Genomic DNA, 25692 nt, shown 5'->3' with positions numbered 1-25692 from the left:
AATAGTGCAACACACTCTCCCACCCTGAGCTGAATGAGAAAACCCACTGTAAAAAAGAGCTAAATCGTTCAAACAGCGCACAGGAGATTGCACAACCCATAGGCAATGCTTTGTCTATGTAAATACGGTCCTCAAACTGCAACCCCAACAACCAAAAATCCTCTGGGTGCACTGGCAATAATCTAAACGCCGCTTTAATATCGCACTTGGCCATGAAGGCCCCTCGCCCTTCTTTCCTTATTAGCTCCACCGCCTGGTCTACACTCGCGTACACAACCCCACACTCTTCCGGGGCAATGAAGTCATTAACTGACATACCCTCCGGCCAAGACAAGTGATGAATCAGTCTGAACTCCCCCGGGGCTTTCTTGGGCACCACCCCCAGCGGGGATATTACTAGGTCACCCGGTACTTCATCAAACGGACCCACCATCCTGCCCGCTGCCAATTCCTTGCTCAATTTTTGCCTTACCACTTCCATGTTCTCTCTTGCTGACTTCAGATTTTCCGCCCATCTCCGCACCCTTGGACCCTGGTAACCTAATCTAAACCCCTGCCCAAAACCCTCACTCAAAATCTTAGCACCTTCCCTATCCGGGTAAAATTGCAACCAATCCTCCAGCACCTCCACTTTAATTGGAGTAAAAGCTTTTCCCCCCAACCCCTCTTCCTGCACCTCTCCCCCTTCCCCTGTCTCCTTGTTGGAAACACTGCGTGAGAGGGTGTTTCCCCCCGCACTTGCTGCACTCATGCTTGAACCTACACATGGTTCTTGCGCAGCTCTCCTTATTGTACCCCCAGCATGCTGCTGAGGATTGGCCCCTGCCTCCTCCCCCCGCCCCTTCATGGGCGGGGCGACCAAGAAAGGGCCGGAAAGGCACTGGCAGCCCGCTCGCCGTGTGTAATGTCGGTGCTGGCCTCGTTGGGGCCATCCATTGCAGCCAAAGATCCATATCTATCTCCCCCCAGACCGCCTGACTGTCCTCCGCCATTCTCGCTCTAAATTCCTCGTCATACCTTACCCAAGCAAAGCCCCCAAAGCTCGTGAAAGCCTTCCTTATTACATCCATGTATTTCAACAGAGCCACGCAACGCTCCGGGAATTTTCCGCAATACACGCTGGCATAAATGATAAACGCCGACGTCCAATTCTCAATGGTCACCGGGACCCTCGGGCGTGAAGCCAACTCTCTCTCTTCCTCCTTAGACCCCTCTTTCGCTCTCACCTCCCTATGCAGCAACTTGAAGACATCCACAAATTCACCTCCCTGTATCTTCTCCCTGGTTGCTGCCATCAAATGTGCCCCCAATGGCTTTGTTATCCCCATGTATGGCAATTTCTTCTCCTTTCCCTTTACCTCCACCTCTTTATCTTTTTCCGCCTGCACCTCGAGCCCCAATGGCTCCACCACCTTGTCCGTTTGGACCTCCACTGAGCAAATGTTCTTTCCAACCCCTTCAGCTCCAAAAGCCTGCACCCCTACTTCCTTCATCACACCTTGCAGACCACCCCGGTCATCCCCCAACCCCCTATTTATGACCCCTCTCTGCCATGCAGATGACCATTCCCTTTCCCTCTCACCTCTTTCCACGCCTGCCATCTGCGGCCTGGCCTCCACACCACTGCTCCTCCTCTCCATTCTCAGAGGGCTCCTGCTGCGGGGACAAAACATGTCAGCACAATCGCCCAGCCAATAATTTCCTCGACCCATTTCGCCCCGACCCCCCTGTACTTCCCTTTCCCCGTCCCACCTTGAACTTCTTCTCTCCTCCGCCCTTTCCCTTTCCGCCCTGTAATCCTCAAATTCGCATTGCCCCCCGTATTCATCCCAACCAACTTCATCACCCCTTAAATACCATTGAGGATGCGGGCTCCTGCCCGAGATGATTTGCAGATCTTCCTCCAAGCCCGGGGCGTCCGCCCCGCCACTCCTCTGACATCTTCTCGGCGGGGCTGTGGGAACCTCTGCCTGGTCCTCTTCTCTTGGGCGAGGCGTTCCGACCTCCACCCTGACATCCTCGTTGCTAGGGGCCGTGCTGTGCCCTCTAGGCTCTCCTTGCGTTAACTGAGGAGGGGCCGTACCAAAACCCTCATCCTCCATCTGCACAGCGGGGGCTGCGCAGCGCCCTCCGCCCCCACTCCTCCTATCCGGGGGGGCCGTCCGCGCCCCACCCTACCCTCCTCAATTGACGGGGACCTCTCCCTCCTTCTCCCACCTGCACTCTTCTGCAGGTATTTTCCCCCTCTTCCTCTCTGCCCTGCCACACCCACCTGCCCTCCACCCCTGCCCCCACTGTTGTTCCCTCGGTCTCTACCCACTCGAACGCTCCCCTCTACCCTGGAGCTATCATACCCTTCCTCCCTCTCTGGCTGACCCCCTGAACTCATTAAACCCCCATCTGCCCTCCTGTCTATCTCCCTCCTCATCTTCCTGCCCCTAGATTCCCAAATCTCCCCTTTTCCTGCCGTAGGGGTGCAAGCCACCACCGCCGCCAATGCACCGTCTGCCGCCGCTCTGCGCTGCGGCCGGCCCCCACCGCTCCCTTCCTCTCCCGTAACTTCCCCTACCGCACTTTCCAATTGGGCTTTAGTTGCCCTGCTAATGATTTCCAGGGCCTTCTTCAAGGCCCCGGCATCCACCAGCCCCTTCTTGCTCGCCCCCCGGCCTGTCATTGTGCCCACTAAAATGTGTGTGCCCAGCAGATATCACCCTTTCAAAATTTCCCTAAATACTCTAATGCCCCCGAGCCGGGACCTACCCGTGGACTAGCCCTTTTGGCCCTGAAAAACCTCAAAAACCTGAAAGGAGCTAAGCGCCCCCAAAAACCCCAATAAACACACCCACCTAGTTGGAACCCTGCAATAAGTCACCCTAATAGTGCCAATTAATAAAGGACACAAATGTAAACTAACCTTCCTTAATTGTATTTTTTTTTTTTTATTTACTTCCCTACTGCTAACTTGAAAATTGTAAATTAGAAAATATTTATTTATTTTTTTTTTTTTATTTTACCCCCTGCCCAACTACCACTTATTACCTTACCCTCCCCTTCCCCACCATTATTCCAGAAGCGGGAGCCCTGAAACCCCCAAAAGAAAGCCCTAGTTAGCACTTGCTAACAGGCAGAACACTGCCACCTGGCCGTGTCCAGAGCGCACCGCACTTCACACTAACAATCGGGCGCGGCTCCTTTAAATCCGCCGCCCAACCCCTTTTCTGTGCGAGCGTTGAGAAAAAACGCCCACGCACACGGAACGAACGCTCGGAGCGGAGCGGGAGTAGCTCACAGGAGCCCCGCGGACCACACGCTGCAAAATCCACTGAGGCTCCGCTCCCCTTTTATCCCCAATGCCCACACGAACCGCGGACTGGGAGGATGACTAATCCTCTAAACCGACGAGAAAAAACACGGAGCCCCAAGCCCCTCCCCCGCTCGCAGGCCGCCCACCTAACGGCACAGGAACCTGGATAGGCCGGTAAGCCGCAAGGGGTGTCTTATTTACGGCACCCCTCCTACCCTGTTACCCGAACCAAACTTTTTTTTTTTTTTTTTATTACCTACCCGCCCTCTCGCTAACTAAATCCCCTATCTCACCTGCACTAACCGCCAGCTAGGCCCAGGGAACACAGGGAAGGCTCGGGAGCAGGCAACGGGACCTGTACAATCGCCAAGTCCTAACCGTCGCCTGCCTCCCGAACCTTCCCTGAGCCCTTAAGTACCCCGGGAGGGGCGCTCTACCCCCCACGGCCACTCGCTGGCCGAGTGCAGCGCCAAAATACTCTCCGGGGGGAAACGCTTCGCGTTCCCCCCGGGGCCCCCCTTCTTACGCATAGTGGTTTTCAGCAAATGCTGCCTTGCAAGAATCTGCCCCCATGGAGGTAACAGGACAGTCATGTAACTGAAAGAAAGCACTCAGTGGAAGCCTTCATGGGGTAGAAAACCCCTGGTAAGAAGGATCAATTTGCATCAGAAGAGGTTCCCAGAACTGCATGCCGACAACAACAAAGGAAATCCAGCCGAGGAAGCCGGTAAGAACAACAAGGCCAAGGATGGCACCGAGAGAAAGGAGGCAGCAAGGAAACACAAGGGAGTAGGATACAGGAAGAAATGCGAGTGCACAGCAGAGTGTGTTACTGTGTGGTCACTTTTCATTGTATGCTGCTAAATCAGCTGGAGAGTCTTTTTTCTTTGCCCATTGTTGGAAGTGGACCGAGGTGGAGAAAAACGCCAGCATTGCAGCGAAGTGGAGCAAGTGCGAAGCAGAGTGTGTTATCATGTGGTCACTTTCATTGTATGCTGCTAAATCAGCTGGAGAGTCTTTTTTCTTTGCCCATTGTTGGAGATGGACCGACATGGAGAAAAACGCTGGCATTGAAGTGAAGCAGAGCGAGTGCAGAGCAGAGGGTGTTACTGTGTGCTCACCTTTCATTGTACGCTGCTAAATCAGCTGGAGAGTCTTTTTTCTTTGCCCATTGTTGGAGACGGAACGACGTGGAGAAAAACACCAGCATTGCAGCGAAGTGGAGCAAGTGCAGAACAGAGTGTGTTATCATGTGGTAACTTTTCATTGTATGCTGCTAAATCAGATGGAGAGTCTTTTTTCTTTGCCCATTGTTGGAGGCGGACAAAGTGGAGAAAAATGCTGGCATTGCGGTGAAGCGGAGCGAGTGTGGAGCAGAGTGTGTTACTGTGTGTTCCCGAGTGAGCCCTTGGTGCCCGGCTCCAGAGGTGACACTGCGGTCACCGGCTTCAAGTTACCAAGCTTTCAGGTAACACACGTTTTCTGCTTTGGCTTCTTTGTAACGTTTCCATCATTTTCTCCGCTTTCTACATAACATCAGTGTAACAGCCTAAAACATCAAAGACATTAAGGGCTCTAATAGCCTACAACTTATTTATATTTATTAACTTTCCAATGCAGAATTTGGGTACTCATATAAATAAGTACTCAGTCACGCAACCCTTTTAAATAATACTGAGGCACCATTGACTCTCCGATTGAAAGGGCAGATGGTTGGAAAGTTGCAAAGTTGGGGTAAGTTTGAAAGTTTACTATTTAAGAGGCGGGGGTCTTAGCTGGAGAGATGACATGAAGGCTCCAGAACTAGATAACATGCTGCAGGAGCAGGACAAGGAAATTGTCATGTCTTAGTCATTTCACTGCCCTCTTCAAGCGGCCAGTTCAACCTGCGTGACCAAATAACATCACTAACTTCTAGTCCATGCCCAGTGTCACATTCTTTGGGACTCACACTAAGGAATGACCTGGAATATACACTATCCACATCCTCAATGATATTGATCAGAACTAAGGGGATGCTGAACAAAAGGAGGTCCCTGAATGATACTAAACTTAGCGATGTAAGACTCATTGAACAGGAACAATTTGCAGTGGATGGCATGGAGGTGGGGTTGCCTTTGACTCACTCTTTGACTAATGGAAAGGGATCGAGTGAAGTCTCGGATCAAGGGTCTCCGCCTACCTCTTCCTTGGGACGTCAGCCGGTCAGTTCATGTATTAAAGACCACCAGCATTTGACAAAAGACCAGGCTCAGAGTATCTCACCTTCAGACTCAACCCTCTCGGCCCTGAATTTCGTTTGAAACTTCCTTGTCAATGTTTTCAAATGATTGAGGGCAGAAGTCCAATCACATTGGGGAACACCCTTAGAATTGACCATGGAAGTGGGCACTTGTGAGTCTTCCATGGTGGTATGGAGTCGCTTGGTAACCTCATCATTGTTCAAAGACTTGGGACTCCTCAAAGAGGAAAGTACAAATCAATCTGTGATGTGCAAGGACATTAAGTCCAATTTGGTTGATCTAGACCAGGAAATACAATCAATGAGATTCAAGCTAAAAAGACTATGGTTGTATGGCAATGTGATGAAACCGTCGACCATGGAAGGTGTCTCTGAAAATATTCCTCTGGATGACACCCCACTGTCCAGTCAACACTGGAGGAATTGTTTAGGCTGGTACAGACAGGGGAGGCCCTTCCACAGAGGGTCAAAAATGGGCTAAATGGAGGTCAGGCCCAGGATGACCCAGGTATTGACAAGATCAAGGTTGCTGAAGTTCAGCATTTGAGGCACCAAGGTCTGAGGTCCCAAAGATTGTAGTCACATCTCTTGAAGAAATGAAACTTATGGTTGAGGGTCCAAAAAAACTAAAGGAAAGAAACGAAAGGATGCTCTACTAAAAAATGGAACACCCAAGGAAGTGATTCCGGCATTGACACAAAAATCTAAGAACAAAAAGCAGATGAAGCAAAAGAAATCTGGGAAAAGACAATTTTTTAATGTTCTAAACAAAGCCATCAACAGGGACATTTCTGACGAGCCTAACCAATCTTTTGCTCAGCAAGTGGCTATCAAACAAGTGAATTAAGGTGTTGGGACCTCTCTGGGAAGTGTAACACTCCACCAACTGTATGATAGTCTGTCCAGACACTCAGTTAGCAAAATCAGTGTGGGTCAACAAACAGTAAATCCCATTGAAGTGAATGCGGAACCAATACGTTTGGCACCAGGTTTTCATAAAGAGATAGCCAAACAGGGCCAAGGACATGGAAGTACGGATGAAAAGAGATTGGGCCCTGTTGTAGCTCTTGCGGATACAACTAATAGATGCTGTCTGAAAGGGCCAAATGAGGTTGGAGTTACAGCTATGGCAGTTGAGGTTCTTCAGTCACATTCAACTTCTGAGAATTTGGAGGCAGATTCTGCGCCACACAGGAATGGGGCTGAGGCTGACTGTGAAGAGACAATGTGTAGGAAGGAAATAAGCCCCTTCTCCTTACCCAGAGTATGGTTGAAGAGAATTGATTCAATTAAGGGCCAAGCTAGCCTGAACCTGTGAAACATTTTAACCACAACAAGACAAATTCCGGACCTTTATTTACTCTCTTCCCATGACATTGACCGTATACGTCTCCCTTACGATCAAGTTACGAACATAGTGGATGTTTTGATGAAATCCCAAATGGGAGTTAAGGCTATGCTTAATTGGGGGATGGATTTCAAACAACTAGGGTTGGAAGTTTTCTCTACTCTGCTGCAACGTTCCCAGAATCAAAAGAATGGGTTTACCCGACACTGTGTGAAGGGAAGGAGGTGGTTTTTTGGAAAGCGATGGTTATGAGGATCGGGCAATCCAGAGGGTCTCTTAGCGATCTTAATCCACCTCCATGGTAACACTGTGATACAGGTGAGACTGGATTTGCAGGGTCACTTGTCTTCACCTATTCATACTGAGAAGGGCTTAAGGCTGGGATGAGTTGTAGCTCCCTGCCTTTTTAACCTTTTCCTGGCTGATCTCTGGAGTAAACTAATACCTCAATCTTTAAGTGCCCCTTCAATTGGTACTCTTAAAATGAAAGGGTTGGCCTCTGCAGATGATGTGGTCTTAATGGACCGCACACCGATAGGTCTCCAGCGCTTAATTACAGCTTTTGAAAACTATGCATCTTCAAATGACCTTATTATTAACCTTAGTAAGACTTTCTTTATGTCTTATAACAACCTAACCAAAAAAAAGATAGGAAGTTTCAAGTGGAAACTTGTTAAACAGAGTTTGCTGGTGGTAAAATAAATTAAGTACCTGGGCTTTATAATGAGATCAAGCCCTTCTATGGCCTCCTTAGAGGCAGATTCAGAAAAAAAGTTGAATGAACGTATTTGCCAGATGAAAATAATCCTCCATGCTTATTGTTTATTCACCCTATTACCATCAATTACATTGTATAAGGACAAGGTGATTCCGATCCTAATGTATGGAATCGAAATAGAGAAAATGGCCCTAAAAATTAATTGGGTACGAATTGAGGGTTTGATCTGCAAAAAGGTTCTCAACTTGCCACGTTCACTATCTATGGCTAGGCTGTGATTTGAATTAGGAATCCATTCCTCACAGTCGCATGCTGAATGGAGAAGGATCATGCTCTATAAATCTATCATAAGCCCCTAGAAAAACTCTCTGGGGATGATTCATGGAATTATTTGCGCCTACAAATGGGGATTTGTGCACCATTCTGCCCGCAAATCCCTGTTTAACAAATGGCTATTTGCGGGCAGAATGGCACACAAATCCCCGTTTTACGGCGCAAATAATTCCATGAATTAGCGTTTTAGTATGTAGATATAGCTTGTCTGGTGGAAATGGGTACTAACGCCTGCCTTATGGGGGTAAAACAGGATGCAATTGCATTGTTACTGAAATGTCAGTCACCAGAAAACGATCTGATTGATAACCTGTTGAAACTAAAAAAAAGTTATTAGTCAAAATGATTGGATTTTAACAAGGGCATTGTTGGACAATATGAAATTTTATAAGAACTTCCCTGTAATGGATACATCTCTAGGCTATGTGCTACCCTACCTCAGGAAAATTCTGAATGCTAATTGGAGGGCGGATTTCCTAAGGTTTTGCATGAATTTATGTTACTCATGATTTACAGAGAATTAGGAATAAAGGGAATTTGGCAGACCGTCTGTGTAATCTCTGTAATGCAGGCGAGCAACAAAATGTGAAACATCTACTTATATCATGTGCAGGCATAAGTCAGAAAAGGGTGGAGTATTTTTCTCGTTTTGCTCGCAACGTTGAATGGTTACACTCAGAGGAATTCTGGAATTGACTATCAGCAGGGAGGGAAACCTTTTTATCTTTAGAAGTTTTAAGGTTTTTAGCTAAAATTCAATCAATTATTAGGGGCTGAATGTCTGTAAGATTCGGAGAAAAAAAATTGAAGTATTTAATGTAATTCATTTTGTTGATGTAAATGTTTTGTATATGTTTTGTTGTTATGAATTTACATGAAATTTGTCAATGTATTGTGAAATGTCACTGTAGTGGCCTCTAAGGTCAAAATGAAAGGATACAGGAACAAATGGAGCAGGCAAAACAGGAGAAAGGGGTAAGACAGCCAGGAGCGTCAGTGCATTTGGAAACCATAGCGACATGCTGTTCTTACCTAGACCACTACATATACCGTTTCGAGGAGCCAACGTTCGGTGTCTGAACATCGTAGAGGGAACGGGTGCCACCTTGCAAAAGGCTAGAGTGTAGTGAATGGTGCAGCATGAGGGGAAGTACAGGCGACATCTTGGAAGTAGATAGGCTAGCAACACAGCGTCCTCAAATACCACAGTAAGCTCAGCAAGAGTTCAATTGTACAAAGTAATTGTGGCAGGTTCTTCATTGGCTTTTGTAAAGGAAGCATTCATTCCATTAGTCTAGTAATTGCAGTATGCGCTCCATTAGCTCTAGTAAGCTTAGCATAGGATACAGATATCGTTACAGATATCGTTTTTACTAATGTTACCTTTTATTTCCCTTTACTCAATTTGCAGGTTTTGTGGCGATACACTGGACAAGCGCCACCAAACCTTGCATCCAACACCAAACTGATCAAGTGGCTGCCTCAGAATGATCTACTCGGTAAGTGGGATCCACACGCCTTTACCAATGGCGACCAGAAACAGGACGCACTAATGTATGCAATGAGCATAGAAATAGGGCTGGAGGTCGTAACTGCACCAAGAGAAACTATCCAAACTGCCTCGAGCAAAAACCATAAGCGAGTGGCTACATCTTAACTTCCCAAGTTTCTTGCCCAACAATCAGAGTTGAGTAAAACTAGAGGCCAATGATCATCATTCCAATACATAGGCAAAGCCATTGGTACAACAAGCCAATTATAAGTACCCGCCAGTGGATCCACTGGCGGGGTGCAAAGGATTAGCTGTAGAAACATCAAAGCGGGTTCCATTACAAAGAAAGAGGGGCACCACAGGTATGGGTGTCCACTCATTAGTCTTGTTCTACCATCACATTCGATGTATGCAACTGTGTTTCCCCGTTTCTCAGAATCAGGGTCACCCCTGGTTTCTGTGTACTCTGTTGCATGTTACCCCTCCTGGGGAACATGGTACCTCCCAAGGGACTGTGTGTGGTCACGTGGTGGCAACCATGTGACCAAGTTAATAAAAGGAACGAGCCGCTTCCGGCTTGTCAGTCGATCCTACCCTGACTCCGGTGTCGTTCTTCTTGGCACCATGCTGGTGCAACACCGTGTCCCGGGAGCGGGCCACCACATACTCACCTCTGCCACTTCATAGTGCGCTGGCATAAAATGGAGATCTGATTCTCGTGCTCAGGGAGGGCCCGCAACCTACCATGGAGGATGAAACGGCCTACTCCCCAGCCTCCACAGCCATGCTCTGACAGCCAGCTGGAGGGGGATGCCAGAGGATGGGTACTCCCCCTTCTGGCATCTCGAAATGGCTGATGCATCGACAAAGCGTTACCACAGACGCTAAATCGTCTTTACTGTTGTTCACCCAATGCAATTGCACTCCCTAAACCTCCCCCACAAATAACAATAGAATAATTGCAAATGTACATTGACATATTATTACAATTTAACATAAAATATTCAATTGTTTTGCTGAGCAAACGACAGGCCATTTATCATTCATGAATGTGATGTAATACAGCTGACGAGTTCGGCACTGCAGCATTGCTGTAGTGCTAATTATTTTCCCCCCTGGGGGTTAGTTTCTCGAAGTACACTTGAATCATACATTAGATAATGCATTTGTGTTGATCCCAATGCAAATCTATTAAACTGTTATAAAGTAATTTCTCTTTGTGAACATTCTTTGGGAACTATAAAATACAATTCACATGCTGGCAATGCAACTGTAAGGCGGCAAATATTGAAATGAATACATACTATTCTCTTTTTTTCTGCACATATGAATCCAGCTAGCACATTATTGCCAGCTTACATTATGCCTACATAGCACATCAATTCCATTGTCCAGTATACCCAGTTTACATTATATTCGTTAACAAATTAAATTCCAGCCACTTAGCAGCTCATTTCCAGTTTCCTTATTCCCAGTTGGCAAATGTAATAATGAACACCATGCCACTTTGCACCGAACTGACAGTTTCCATTATACCCTAGCAGTGCATCGTGACCAGTTTTCATCATGTATAGATAACCTATCACTTCCTCGCCTTGACTACCGGCTTGCAGACGGGTCTGCCTTCTGCTGCCATTGCTGAAAAGGGAGGGGCTACATCTCACCATAGTGACCCAGGGCAAGCTGCAGCCTCTCGTGGGCACAGCAGTAAAGACTCTGCGCCCGGGCGGGGTGTGCTATTGCCTTGCAGGTTGTCTGGGATGGACTGTAAAGTCCAACATGACCCAGCCAGCAAGCAACCCAACAGAAGGGACGCCTGTGTGGGGCTCTTGAATGACCACCCCTCTGAAGACGTCTTTTGGGCACACCTGCATTACTTGTTGTAGTGCCAAAGCAGCCATCACATGTGTGCTGGTCCCGATGCTCGAGCAGTGCCCCTATTTGCACCGGTTGCGGTGCCAGTGAAATGACTCAATTAGACTGGCCTTTGCATTGCTGCAATGCCAGGATTTGCTTGGGTGGAAGCACCAGCACAAGGGCCACATGTGCGCTGATGTTAAGAGTGGAGCGAACACTTGCACACATCTGGCCATCGTGCAAGCCACACCAAACGCACAATTCCTGTGTTCGCATCAGTGCTAAACGGTGCAAACTGGCTTGTTGCATCTGCATAGCAAGTGGTAGCACCAGTACAATGACCGAATCTGGATATGTTTACCCCTGGTGCAACAGCAGCATTTTCACAAGTACTGGAACTAACACCAGCACTTGTGAGGTCATGGTGCAAGCTGTAACGCTGGTGCAAATCCGTTAGTTGCACCAGCGCATACTCAATTATGAAAATCTGCTCAATGTAAGGTTACTGCAACCTGCAATGCCTGCCTTCCACACAAGTAGTCTCAGAGTCAAACTTCCTACAACCCAAGTACATTCCCAGTTTGTACAGCGCAAGTTTAACCCACATTGAAAAACATTACTACACTGCAGGTTTGTTAGATGCAATGTACTTCTTTATATTTTCAGTTTGACAATCCCGTTAGACCCCCAATGTACAAAATCCCAGTGTACCGCCCCCCGTTAACATTACAAGGTTACACACTCCTATAGCAACCCTAGTTAAAATACAATTGAAGCAGTACTTCTTGTCCATTGCGTTTTCATCCAAAATGTCAATTCATTATGCTTAAGATGATTTTTCACTCTTGCTGTTTTTCTTGTGTACTTATATTTTTTTTAATTCTGGTAAAATTAGATTTGTACCACTAATGTAATACAATTGTTCAGCACTTTGGATAAAATAAATAAGCAAAGAAATACATAGGATATTCACAGTATATATATTATGAATTGTTCTTTTACAACGTGCTTAATACCGGGACCGGTTTCTATGGCCAGGATCCGAACTTGTGTTGCTATGCGTTGTCTTGCTTCATGTTGCCCCTGAGCTATCTTCCCGACCCTTACAATCTTTTGATGTATACGCTCCTTATAATAAATAAATAAAAAAAATAAAACAATAGGAAAACACAGTGTATTCCTAAATGGACAATTCCTGTATATTTCCAGTTTGACAATCCCATTCTGCTACAATTTGACAATTCCCTGTATGTTTTTAGTTTGCACAATCCTAGTATATTCTCAATTTGACAATCCTTTTGAGCTATGGCATAATTCCTTTCTCGAGTACGGCATGCCACAGCCTTCCTGTGTTTGTTGTTTGTGGCAGTCATCTAGCGACCAGGGTCCTGCAACCACAGTCCTTTCAAAATAAAAGGCCTGGAGGTAGAGACAAAAGCATGCTGCCCAGGAGCAGGAAGATAGCCACCAAACCTAGTGCCGCCAGCAATTCGACCAAATGGTCCAGACTGAAAGAATTGATCTCTGGAACCGAGAGGGAGACATTGATCAGGAGAGGAGAAGGACCAGAGAAAATCAACATGACGGGGAGGCAAGCAGGAGCTTGCAAACAACCGCTCAACATTGTGAGCGGGAGCAGGAAAGGAGCAGGGACCTTAAAAGAAGATGGCGTCTCTGATAGTCAGATAACGCAGGTGAGTCAGAGGAGAAAGAGACGGGCCAGGTGGCAATATAAGAAATCCACAGAGGGACTAAGAGAGGACACCAAAACATAAGCAAAAGAATGGGAAGACAAGATTGAGATAGGACTCTGACCACGATGGAGGAATGGTCCATGTGAGTCTTGACATGAACCGGAAATGTCTGCTCCACGTAATAGAATGAAGGCCAGCGCCCAATCCAAGGAGAAGAAGACTCAGATGGCATTACTTCGTTGATTGGCTGTGCACAGCCAATGAGTGAAGTCCAGCAACCCAGCTCACGTCTAACAAGGAAGAGAATGAAGTTAAAGTATTTGGTGCATGCTGGGAAGCGGAACCCAATATGCAGCATAATAATACGATAAACTGCAAGAGGAGACTTGACTAATACGTTAAATGCAGGCAAACTAAGTCAAAGAACCCAGCTCAAGTGTATTAGCAATTGTGAGAGAGAATGTAAATCATTGGTTACACGTTGGGTAACAAAGCCCAACAACGCAGCGCAAGTCCAATAATGATTGTGAGGTAGGAGTTCCATTATTCGTTACTTGCTGGTAAATGAAATCCATATCCAGGCTAAGCCTAAGAACGATTGTAAATTAGGAGTTACATTTGTTCACCAGTCTAAGCAAGAGGACCAGAGGAGTCTTTACTAATTCTGTGCAGGCTTGGAAACAAAGCCCTGCGCCCCAGCCCAACTCTAGCAATGGGTGGGAGAGAGTTCTGACTTATGACTCATGCTGGAAAATAAAGTCTGCTCTACATTTTAGGTGTAATGACGACACCACCGTCGGCGCTAAGTGTAACTAGTGTAAATAGACTTGGGCATCACCTCCATCAAGCCTAGGTATGGCGGATTTCGGGCTATTGCGATATCCGAGTCATCGATAGAGTTCACTGCAGTCCTGTAAGCATTAGGATTCCTCGGCATCATCGCTGTAGTGGTAAATACGATGAGCTCATAAGCCCCTAAATTGGCCTGGCAAGGGTCAGGCCCCGCTCTACTGGATTGATCCTCAAATGTATCCCTGGGGCCCACAGAACTGGCTAGAGGACAATCCAAGTCGCTGCTCCCTTCGCTGTATGCGATGGCTCTTCTGTCATTATTTCTAGCACTGTCCTTGGTAGGTGGGTTACCCTCTACATAGGAATCGGTGGACTTTCTCCCCATGACGTCCACGGTGCTTCCAAGGAAGCGATTCATTTCCTTTATGACTTGGTAGGCATCGCCTGTTAGCTTGGTAGGGCTATGGGTCTGCACCCTGGTTCGGCCTTGGTCAGCACCTGCAGGGGGTGGTACCTGTATTTTCCGTTTTACTGTTAATATTTTCCTCTTGCATTGATTGAACACTTGAAAACTTTGTGAGGGTGAAGGTTGGGGGGCGGGGGGGAAGGGCGGTCGCTAGTGCCATTGCAGCCATGGCTGGGATGTTGAGGGTTGTGGGCGAAACAAGGATGAAATAGTTCAACTAATGGGACTGGCAGTTCAAATATAGCCCCCCTCCCCGCCCCCCACACCCTCTATTGCAGCTCCTCACCTTGACTCCTGGGACCTTCTCCACTCTCTTTATTGGGCAATGTTCTGTGGGGTGCTGCAAGACACAGGCACAAGGTGCTACCACTCCAGCGCCCGCGCCTAACACCCTGTGAGAGCCCAACGCCTGCACCGTTGGTCCCCGTGAGCTTCGGCCCTGTGGGTGTTGCCGCAGTAAAGAAGGTGAAGGGCGTGGCTTAGCCCAACAATGGGTATGATAGCCCTCCAGGGCAGAAATCACTGGTAAAGCGGGACACAACCCCACGCCCTTGGTCCCTGCCTGCTTCAGCCCTGTGGGTGTTGCCGGCAGTGAAGAAGGTGAAGGGGGCGTGGCTTAGCCCAACGACGGAGCATGGTGGCAGTCCAGGGCAGAAATCATTGGTAAATCGGGACACAACCCCGCACCCTTGGTCCCCGCGGTTAGACACCTGCAGTAGGCATCCAGTTTGGAAACCCCTATAGAGTTCCACTCTTCCCATGCCCCAGTTTGAATCCCCAGTGTAGTTCAAACTCACAAAATCCACTCACAACATCCCAGTGTAGTCTCAGAATGACATTTCCAATTAATGTCTGTCCGGGTTAGACAAGCTGGGTGATTTCTACCCAGGTATATTCCCAGTGTGACAACCACAGGCTAGCCTAGTCTGACAAACACAGTGGATTCCCATTCTGCACAAACCTAGTGCTTTCCCAGGTGAATACATTCAGTATATCCAAGTCGACTGACCCAGTTTATTCCCAGTTTGCACAGACTAGATGTCGATTCAGTATGACAATCACAGTAAAATAGTCCTGGTATAGTCACGGATTAAACCGCCAATGCACGCATTTTTAAAATGCAGAGGAGGGTCATTTCACCCTTTTCAGCATTTCATTGGTACAGGGGTGAGACGGTGGACATCGACGATGCTCACCTTTTCATGCCCTTAAGGAGTCTCCATGCATAACGTGTGTCCATCATGTGCAGGGATGTTCTTGAACTACTCATCACGTAAGGAAGAACGTTAGAAACCTGTTTGGGGGTGGGGGGAGCATTTACAGTGTAAAAGCTGGAGGAATTTTAATGGGATATTTGCTCTCATAATCAGGAGGTATTTACTTCATGCGGGATTTCTAGGAGTGCCACAATTATATAAATACCCCCTACTTCATTGGTTGGTTGGTGGTAAAAACAGGTAACATTTGCAATACTGCCTGTTTTTATGGTGACCGCCAAACGTATGAGGAACGTCTAAGCAGGGTGTGGAAGATTGCTACAGCGGGCAGGCAAGTGGACCGACTGGGAAAGCTGTGAGGGCTTTGTTTGCTGACAGCAGCTAAACACATAAGGCTTGATTCATGGAAGCGATTTATAATGGCGCAATCCCATAGCAAAACGTTCTGTGAATCAGGCCCTATAGACACGCCCTAAAACGCATACAGGTTCAAAAGGTAATGTCAGGCCCGGATGTGGCAGAACATGCCAGCCCCTCCCTGGCATCGCAGAGGCCACACACCTTGCACTTCGACATTAAAAACAAGTCGTTATAAGAGACAAGGAAGCTGTATGTGACAGATGCGACTATAAAAGTGTACACAGGGCTGTTCTACCTCAGCCATACACTGAAAGTGGGGTAAAGGGCTCACAGGTTGAGATAGTTCAGCCAATGCGCATTTTAAGAATAGCCCTCTTGAGGGCTGGACTGTCACTGCACAGGCAGTGCAAATATGGAACCCAATTCATAAAACCGTTCACGGAGCAGAGCAATTGAAATTTGAAAAAGAAATAACAAAAAGGTGTTTTGCAAAGCCTACTGCACCTCGATGTAGGCAGGTAAAGCAGCACAGATTATTTGAGCTCCTGGCCTGCACCAGAGCTCTGGCTAGCACCATAAACAGGGCTCAGAACAGCGTGTAGTAGCAGACTGAGTGCAATAGAGTGACCTACTAATTAACCTATGCTCACTCACACTCGTTCATACTGACACTTACTCACTCCCTAGTTCATATTCAAAATCACTTATATTAAACAAACTCACAAAGAAGCTGACATTGCTGCTCACTCATTCTAACCCTAAAACCATCAAGTTAATTCACACCAACATGTACACGTCTTCCCGCACACATGCATGCACACACGTATGCTGGCAAACACACTTGCCTTCACATTGGCGCACAAGCGCGCCCCTGCCCATTATGCAAGCTCGCTCGATGGCATATGCACTTACTTGTGCACCGGCTCGAGCTCTAATGATCTTGTTGTGTTCCTCCAACAGCTCATCCGAAGACACGCGCCTTCATCACGCACGCGGGCTCGCATGGCATCTATGAGGGCATATGTAACGCGGTGCCCATGATCCTTCTGCCTCTGTTCGGGGACCAGATGGACAATGCCAAGCGGGTTGAGTCCCGTGGAGCTGGTATAACCCTCAACGTCTTGGACATGACAGCGGAGGATCTCAGCAACGCTTTGAAGACGGTGATCAGCGACCCCAGGTTAGTGACAACAACCCTTATTCTAATCCCCAAAAACTTTATATCCTAGTTCAGACCTGAAGCCTCAAGCTGGTACCACAGCTCACTGCCCAACCCCACCAAATGAGCCTAATTATACACCACATCCAGCCAACCCATCCAAAGCTCCATTCACGATTGGAGCAGCCACCCCAACGGCCCCACAAAATGTAACCAGAACCCCATCTTATACCCCATATCTTTTCTCCCCGACTTCTAGCTCCTAAGTGAGCACATTCCCAACGCTCTTAAAGCTATCCCATGCCGCTCCCATAGTCCTGACACTAAACAGCGCTCTTAACATCCTAACTAACGCCCGTTCCCACCCCTGAGCCTTCAGTTCACTGCTCAGTCTCATTCCCATTTTCCTTCCACAGCAGATTTAAAACCGGTTGCCCATGAAATAATCCAAAGTGAAATGTCTGAGGGAGAAAAAAACGAGTTATTCATTTTTTTTCTGCTGACATTTGTCAACCTGCTCCCCACACCCCCTTACTTACCTTTTGGCGGCACACTTCGCTGTGTGTCCAGCAGACTCCCTGTCTCCCTGCGACGCTAGTTCCCTTCACTTACGTGGATGGGAACCGGCACTGCAGGGTCCTTTATTTGTTCTTGTAACTTTATTATTCAGGAAGCAGGGGACACCCCTGCAATCCCTGGTGCCATTGTAACGAACAAAGGTGCGGGGGGGGGGACCCCCGCGATCCCCACGCCCTTTGTTCACTACAATGGTACTGTATGGTAGAGTTTTTAGAAATTTTCAGCTGTATGGAATTTTCGTACAGCCGAAATTCCAACAAATCTTCCATTCGTTTTTTTCCCCAATTATTTTATACAGATTGCTTTAAAACCCTGAATTGACCCCCCAATCCATGTCCTAGAAAACAAACCTCCTCCTCTGACATCATATCCGAGGAGACTACATCACCAATTTAATTCAACCGCACCCCAAAGTTGCACATTTCCTAACTGACCCCACAATACCACTAATTGTTCCATGCAAGTTGGGAAAGACCTGTGTACCTCTGGAAAAGCCTTGGAAGCTTCATTCAGCTGTACCCAGTATTGGTGGAATATTGTCCTGAATCAAATGAGGGAAAACCTGGCAATAACCTGTGTTTATATCTGATTAGGCCAGCCTTGAATTTCTCCTGACTGGTGCCTTGGACCAGGTTAGGCTATACCTTGCACATCTTTTGGGTCTGGCACACGTTCAGAGTAGGGCAGACCTAGAATTCACTGGAGGGTCCATTTAGATGGGTTTACAGTAGATATGAATATTCCTGGGCTGTGGCTTTGGATCATTTTTGGATAAACCTGGATAGCTTTGCTGTATGACTCTGTGCCAGATTAGGAGAGCCCTGGATATTTATGGATGGAATTCCCTGGTCAGGTTAGAATAAACTGGGATATTGCCGTGGTGTTGTCTTGAGTTAGACGAGAGTAAACCTGGTCTGTGGCCATGAATCAGTTAAGAACAGACCTGGTGTTCTGTGGACTCTCTCTCTAGATTAGGCTACGAGAGAGGATTTTATATCATTAGACTATGGCCTTGGGTATAGCTAGGACAGTTATTGATGCTTGGTCTATAGCTCTGCACCAGGTATGCCCTGACTATTGCCCTAGGTCCTGTTACTATGCACCATGTTTGGCTATACTTTTGCCCCAGATCCTTCGAGTATAAACCTGCACTGTGACCATGAGTGAGTGTTGGACACACTATTATTCGCGGCTTTTGTATAGTACCTACACTGACTTCTATGTTCATTCATCCCCAGTTTTTTTTTCCACAGACATTTCTGGCCAAAAAAAACCATTGAATAATGTAACTTTTTTATTGGGGGGACTGGAGGGTAACACCCCAATCCCCCCTCTCCTTTTATCTATTCCCTATTCGCCACCCCTTGTCCTTAAGCCCTTATATTCCCTTACCCAACCCCCCCACCCCATATTTCCGATTAGTTTTTCCGGCCAACATTTGTTGGGAAAAAACGAATCGAATAAAACCTGGTGGTTAATGAACCTTGTACCCTGCACTCTCTTTGGGCTGCTGAATGGTGGTTTCTAGGATTGGGCCATTAACAGCAGAATCAGAGGGCGAGGCAGCAGATGTCTGCAATGACAGACCGTGGCAATCTTTGGACTGAGGCTCTGGTTCAAGTTCAGATGAATCTGAATGCCTTTGTACTGTGCAATGGGTTCACTTAGGAAGGTGCTGGAAATCCCTGGAGTGTGGCCCTGGATCATTTTCGGACCCTTCGATATGACTGTACTGTGGTCATTGGACAGATCTGGTCATTTATCGTTAACATTATTAAGCAGTTCTATGTAGCACCATACATTTCATTACAGGAAATAACAGATAAGTAAATAATCAAAATTAATAGTTTGTGGAGGAGCCAATCCAATGGTGATCCTGGGGTGACCAGGAAACGTAAAGAAGAGAAAATGAGGTTTGAGATGGAGTGGGAGAGGGAAAAGAAGGAAGATGGCAGGTGATCCCAGAGCTTGTGGTCTGATGGCAAAAGGTGGAGAGGCTGCCGAGAGGGTGACGATCGATGAACATGTATCCAGATGCATAGGAGCCAGGAGGATAGCTCAGGGGCAATACGTTCATCTTGGAAGCAAGACAACACAGGTTCAAATCCCGGTCCTGCACTCAGAGACTGGTCCCGGTATTAAGCGAGTTCTAAAGGATTAATCCATTCATTAATAGGAGAAACTTAGAGGACAACTGTAAGTACTTGTGGTGGCTGTGATGTTGAGTAGAACATGTGAAATCTGGTGCCTCACTGTGACAAAAGCAGCAGAAAGATCAAGTCAGAAACATATGGAGAAATTCTTGGGATGGTGTCTCAAGGTGGGATAGCTAGTAGCAGATAAGTGTGTCATCAGCAGGCAGGGTAAAAACCTGATGGCAGGTGTAACATAAGGGAGCAAGAATCGAGACCACGTTAGCCGAGCATGAACAGTGTTAATATTTCACCTGAATGTCCGGGTAGGCTCATGGGATGTCTGTAGGTCTACTATGAGTGCATTGGTTCAGTAGAAGGGCAGCAAGAGTGATTGCACCCCGAGAGCTGGCTGCGTGCTCCTGGCCCAGAGCAGAGTGTCCTTCATCTTGGAGTAGTTTTCAATAAACAGAATGTTTCAGGAGTTCAGAGAGAAAGTAGGATGGGAGCCCTCTCAATGGCACAGGACGGTACCATAAGAGCGTGAGGTGACGTATGAAGATGCTTAAGGAAGCACGGGAAAAGGCTGGTAACACGGAAAGCGCTAAGGTGTCATGCAAGGTAAGAAAGGAGGAGGGAGTAGAGGAGAGGGAATAGGGGAGCAGGAGAGGTACGTGATGTTAGAGCCAGTGAGGGAAGAGGCAGGCTGAGGTTAAATAGAAAGTTGAGAGGGACACATAATGGCAGCAGATGTGAGGTTAGAGGGCTTGAATGAACAGAGGTAGGAGAGAAAGAGGATTGTTGCTTAGTTTATTAAAAGAATAAGAGAAGTGCAAAGTACGGTGGGGAAGTATACAGGGTGACTGGATATTTTTCAGTTTTTGTCGACTGATGGCTAGTCGGACGCTTGGAGGCTTTAAAACAGAAATTGAGATATTTGCCATTGGAGGAGAAAGGGCAGAAGGGATCGGAGGCTTCAACACAGTCAGAGTGGAAGATAAAAGCCTCGTAGGGGAGCATGGGAGCAGGGTTGCAAAGATATTGGGAGATGGGAGGTCCATGGCGGCGGCCGGGGACAAGCAGGTGTGGTCAGGTGAGTATGATAGGATAGGTTATTTATAACACACTGAATAGCCAGAGGTTTCTAAGCACGGACGCTGGGATCGAACCTGTGTTGCTCTGTGTCGTCTTGCTTCGAAGGCGAGCACGTTTCCCCTGAGCTATCCTCCCACAATGAAAAAGGGTTGGAGAGGAGGTGAGGAGAGAGCAAGATAATGTCAGAGAATGAGGACCAGATGACGTACCGGTACTGTGGAAAACTAGAAAACAATCAGGTCAAGGGAGGAACTAAAGTGGGGGTGAAAGGGGAGAAGGTAGTTGGAAGTGTTGTGTGACTCCAGAATTGGACGAAAAGCAGGTGAGGGGTGGGTTGACGCTACGTGCAAGGCGAAGCCTCTGAGGGGAACGGTGAGCACAAGACAGGAAGGCACTGAGAAGTCTACATTTCACCAGAAACAAGCTAGAGGGCCAAGGACCAACATATAATAAGAACAGAAAACGGGGTAAGAGTGACAAATGAAGTGCTGTAGGCCCCTGAGACGGTAAAGAACGGTATGGAGAGCCCGGCACGAGCTTCAGAATGAACAGACGAAGAAGAGGACCGGAGTCCTGCCGCGGAAGGGGACCCTTGAGGTCCCAGAGACAAAGCAAATGGAAGCTCGGATGCAAGAAAAGTTTGAGCGTGAAATACCTTGAGTGAGCATTCCAGAGAGAAACAAAAATGGTGTGAGGTACTCCAGAGGGTATAATGTGTGTTGAGAAGACAGGGATGCGAGTGAACTTGCCAACACCAGTAGGAAACCAAAGAAAAAAGGCAAGATCGTGGTTACATGTAACAGCAGGTTAGCTACCTGTGCGGCATGATGTAGTGCGCATGTAAAGGGAGAGGGTCCCTGCCCTCACACCCCAAACAGGTGCACAACCTTGGCACATGGACCAGTGGTGTTAGGCTTTGACTTTGGATCAGGTTAGGACAGGCGTGGGCAGTGCTCTAGATAAGATTTTGAAGTGTGCATATTTTACTTCCTATTTTTTTAGGTTGAGAGTAAAAAAGTAAGTTCCATTTCTAACGGGAGTATGTATTAAGTGAGTACAAATATATGTTTTAACTGCAAAACAGAAATGTTTTGTAATAAATATTTCTTTGCACCTAGTTATTTATAGACATTCAAAGATACACGTTTCCCTCTTCAGATCAGGCAATAAAAACGTTTGCAAGCATCAAAAGTCCGAGAATGCATACCACCAAAGGTTCGAACACCAAAAGGTCGAACCTTTGGTGGTATGCATTTAAGGTAGGTAAAAAAAAAAATGGGGGCTGCGGGGGCGTCCCCCGCAACACCCCACTCACTAAACATTACAGTGTAGTGCGGGGGTTTGCGGGGGACATGTATTTTTCATGGGAAATGTACAAACCTTTTGTGGTGCGTACATTTCCCATGTGAACCTTTCCGTCGTGTCAAAACCAGCCACGGCCGGATCACGCAGATCCAATAATAATAGTTACGTCTTGTGGCACTACGTCTACTACTGATCAGAACATATCCACGTAGTTGTTCGGCTGAAGCGAGGGAACAGGCTCCTAAGTACCTGTTCCGTTTTTTGTTGGGAGTCTTTTACTCCCTATTTTTATTTTGTGTGAGTATTTGACTAATTTTGCAGAGTAAAAGTGGCTGATACACCCCTTATCTGTAGGGCTGGGTGTAGGTGTCTCCATATGCGAGTCTCAGTCAAGTTAGATCACCCCTGTTCTCGCTGGCCTGACTTCCTTCAAACAGTCAGCCCTTGTGATCAATTTGTTTCAAATGGGTCTCATTCTTTTCATTAGCAAAGTAAAATGAAGTCAATGGGGGTCATTACGAGGTTGGAGGTAACCATGGTGCTATTAGCGCCATGGCTGCCTCCAAAACCTCACCGACTCCGCCCTGGTGAATGGAGCTATTACCGCCCTATTCCAAGGATGGCGGGGCGGTAATTCCCCATTCACCAGGGCCCTTCCCCATTCCCATTGAGCCCCCATAGGGCTCAATGGGAATGGGGAAGGCGCTAATAACGGTGCCGCAAATTGCGGTACTGTTATTAGCTCTAAGGTCCCTTTGCGGGTCCTGTCCTTAATGCCTGGTAAAACCAGACGTTAAGGGAGGACCCGCAAAGGGAACTCGTAGTAGGGCGGTAGGGGATTACCGGTACCAGTGCCCTTACTGGTACCGGTAATCCCTTACCGCACGGGTCGTAATGAGGCCCCATATCTACACAAATGCATGCGTGAGTCATTATTCCACTGTGCTTGTGGCATTGCACCTGGAAACCTTAACTTTGTAGTCACAGAATCATATATATTGCATCAAGACGACTGGCATAACGTTTTTCTCATTTTCTGACTCGTTCTTTCCCAATACCTTTCTTTAGTCCCAAAGAAGTGCTTGTATTGCAAAACATGTGTCGGCTCTATTTTACTTCACTGATAAAAAATAAAAAAAACGATTACGATGATTGGTTGCTTGAAGAAACCTTTGATAAACAATAATTGCACAATACTATTGGCAGGTCAGAAGCGCAGTAGATGCAATTTGTTGTTTCCATATCTCTGGACTGTGAACTTGCATGAGGTGAGGACTGACCTAGATTTCGTTGGACTGTGACCTAGGACAGGATATTCCTGGACAGCAGGCGTGTGTGTAATCATTAATGACCTAGAAGCACTTGCGTGATGGCCATGGGTCAGGTTATGACACACTTGGGTATCTCGTGGCTATCCATCCCATCAAGTTAGGGTAGACGTCAACTCATCGAGATGGCTGATCTGGGCGAGGCTCCCAACAGAGCCTTGTACGTAAGACAACATCTTCTTCTTGCAGACAAGTTGCAGAATTATGTTGCGTAGATATTGTGATGTTCTTGCAAGCTAGAAGTGGACATGACTTGCTATGCTTGTGTCTCCCCCTTTTTCTTTACACCTCAGTCTGATATTTGCTTCTCATCTTCTCCTTCTAGCTATAAAGAGAACATCTCTCGCCTCTCTGCACTGCATCTGGACCGGCCTATCCACCCACTGGACCTCGCCGTGCACTGGGTAGAGTTTGTGATGAGACACAAGGGAGCACCGCACCTGCGCCCTGCCGCGCACGATCTGAACTGGGTCCAGTACCACTCGTTGGACGTCATTGCCTTCCTTCTCGCTGTGCTGTCCGCGAGCCTCTTCGTTGTGCTGAAGTGCTGTTGCTTCTGCGGTAGGAAATGCTTCGGCCGCAGGCAGCAGCCTCAGAAGTCAAAGCCCAAGCCCAAACCCAAGTCCCAGTAACTGTCTGTGATCATAGGCTCCCTGTGGCTTCTGGTTCGTCTTCCTAGTGGCAGGAAAAGCCACGCACTGTCTCAACCAGATTACTCCCGGCGATATAAGCCTGCACTGCGCGGAATCTGCAGGCACAACCTACCTGCTGAATCTCCCGTTGGGCTCAGTGGCTGTGCCCTGCTACGCAAGCCACTGCGCCAGCCTCATCCTGAAAACTGTGTTTTTTAGGGGGAAAATAGAACAAAGTCCAGAAATACGTCCAATGTCTTTTCATAAATATTGTTCATGTTCTTTTTTGATAAACAATAAAAAGGACAAACTTCGAAATAAAGATGAAATGAGTGATGTCATGCTCCTTTTTTTGTTTTGGTGTCTGTTTTTGACTGCTATAACCTGCAATGCCAGCCCGGAGACAACATTTGGAGCCCCCTTTACTATTTCTTCCACTGGGCTAGTGGCGTTTCTGAACGGGTAAGAGACCAGACATTTAAAATGTTGGAAAAGAACACAGCCATCTTGAAGACAATAATCAAGAGATAATCCGCTACTTGTATAGAAATGGCAGTCAACAGCAAGAAACATGTATTACAACGGGAACAAAACTGTAAAGATTTTCACAAAGTACAGGTAGGTGAAATGTTGTGCCTTTTATGAAAGGCATTTTGAAAGCGCATGGAAGTTGAAAGAGAACTTATTTATATTAAGTATAGGAAGAGCGGTTTGGGTGTTTGACCACCTGAGAAATGATCGCGGCAAACTGTTCGAAAAAAAAACAGCCCGCATGCGATCAGTTCTCAGATGATGAAACGCACTCACACCAACCCCTCACCCCACATCCTCCTTCCCCACTTACCTGATTCCTGTCGCCTGGTCCACTTCAGTCCTGCGGCAGCGGATCCGTCCCTCTAATGCGGGTCGGATCCAACACCGAAGGGTCCCTATTTCTTCTTTTTTTTCGGTACCCCGGCTTCAAATAGAGGACACGGGGTACACCCCCGCATTTCCCCAAGGCTAATACATGGTGAACAAGGGGGGCAGGGGACAACCCCAGCAACCCCTGCTCCCCATGTTCGATATGTATTAGCCTAATTGTTTTTTGTTGATCGAATGGTACTGACCAAATTTGGTTAAATGTGTCATTCGATAAAAATAAAAAAACGATCCATTATACTAATACCGGAACAGCAAAGTCTTTTGCTGTGGAAGCTCGTTTAATTAAATATGGAGTAGTGTATGTTCCTATCCTTAACGTGTGTATCTTATGTATGGTAAAACAAACTTTTGTGATGGTGCAGAACAAGGGTGCCTATTTAGTTTCTGCAATTGTATAGGTTACCTGTTTGTCAAGTAAAGTATACATCAGCCAATTGACATATCCCAGCTTTGCTGTTAATAAAATGATGCACATACTTTTCACCTGAAAGCATGGTGTCCTGCTTTAAATCCCAGTTAACTAACCCAATGGTTTCTAATGGATCTAGTTGCTCACATATGGGTGTCTGTACATCTAACTTGCTATCAACAAAGGTACCAGAGTGGTTCTATTTCATCAGGTTCATTTCTATGTTAAACCCCATATGCTTCAACTTGATCCAATTGAAACCATTTCTTAAATGCCAATTGGAAGTTTACTACCATCAGCTACTCA

At 47.0% G+C, this 25692-nt stretch overlaps 1 protein-coding gene across 8 annotated transcripts in view; it reads left to right on the top strand.

Moving 5' to 3' along the window:
* LOC138488740 (UDP-glucuronosyltransferase 1A1-like) overlaps window positions 1-24389 on the top strand; it is a 428922-nt gene extending 404533 nt beyond the window's left edge. For all 8 annotated transcript variants that reach the window (XM_069615999.1, XM_069616006.1, XM_069616000.1 and 5 more), the window contains exons 3-5: window positions 9357-9444; window positions 16784-17003; window positions 23747-24389. In XM_069615999.1, coding sequence (XP_069472100.1) covers window positions 9357-9444; window positions 16784-17003; window positions 23747-24053 — 615 coding nt within the window. In that variant the 3' untranslated portion in view covers window positions 24054-24389. The remainder of the gene's footprint in view (window positions 1-9356; window positions 9445-16783; window positions 17004-23746) is intronic.
* The last annotated feature ends 1303 nt before the right edge of the window (window positions 24390-25692 follow it).

The sequence above is a fragment of the Ambystoma mexicanum genome, chromosome 9 (assembly GCF_040938575.1).
Source record: "Ambystoma mexicanum isolate Mex_15411 chromosome 9, UKY_AmexF1_1, whole genome shotgun sequence".
Lineage (NCBI taxonomy): Eukaryota > Metazoa > Chordata > Amphibia > Caudata > Ambystomatidae > Ambystoma > Ambystoma mexicanum.
The sequence above is the reverse complement of the archived record's forward strand: the minus strand, read 5'-3'. Positions and strand labels throughout refer to the sequence as shown.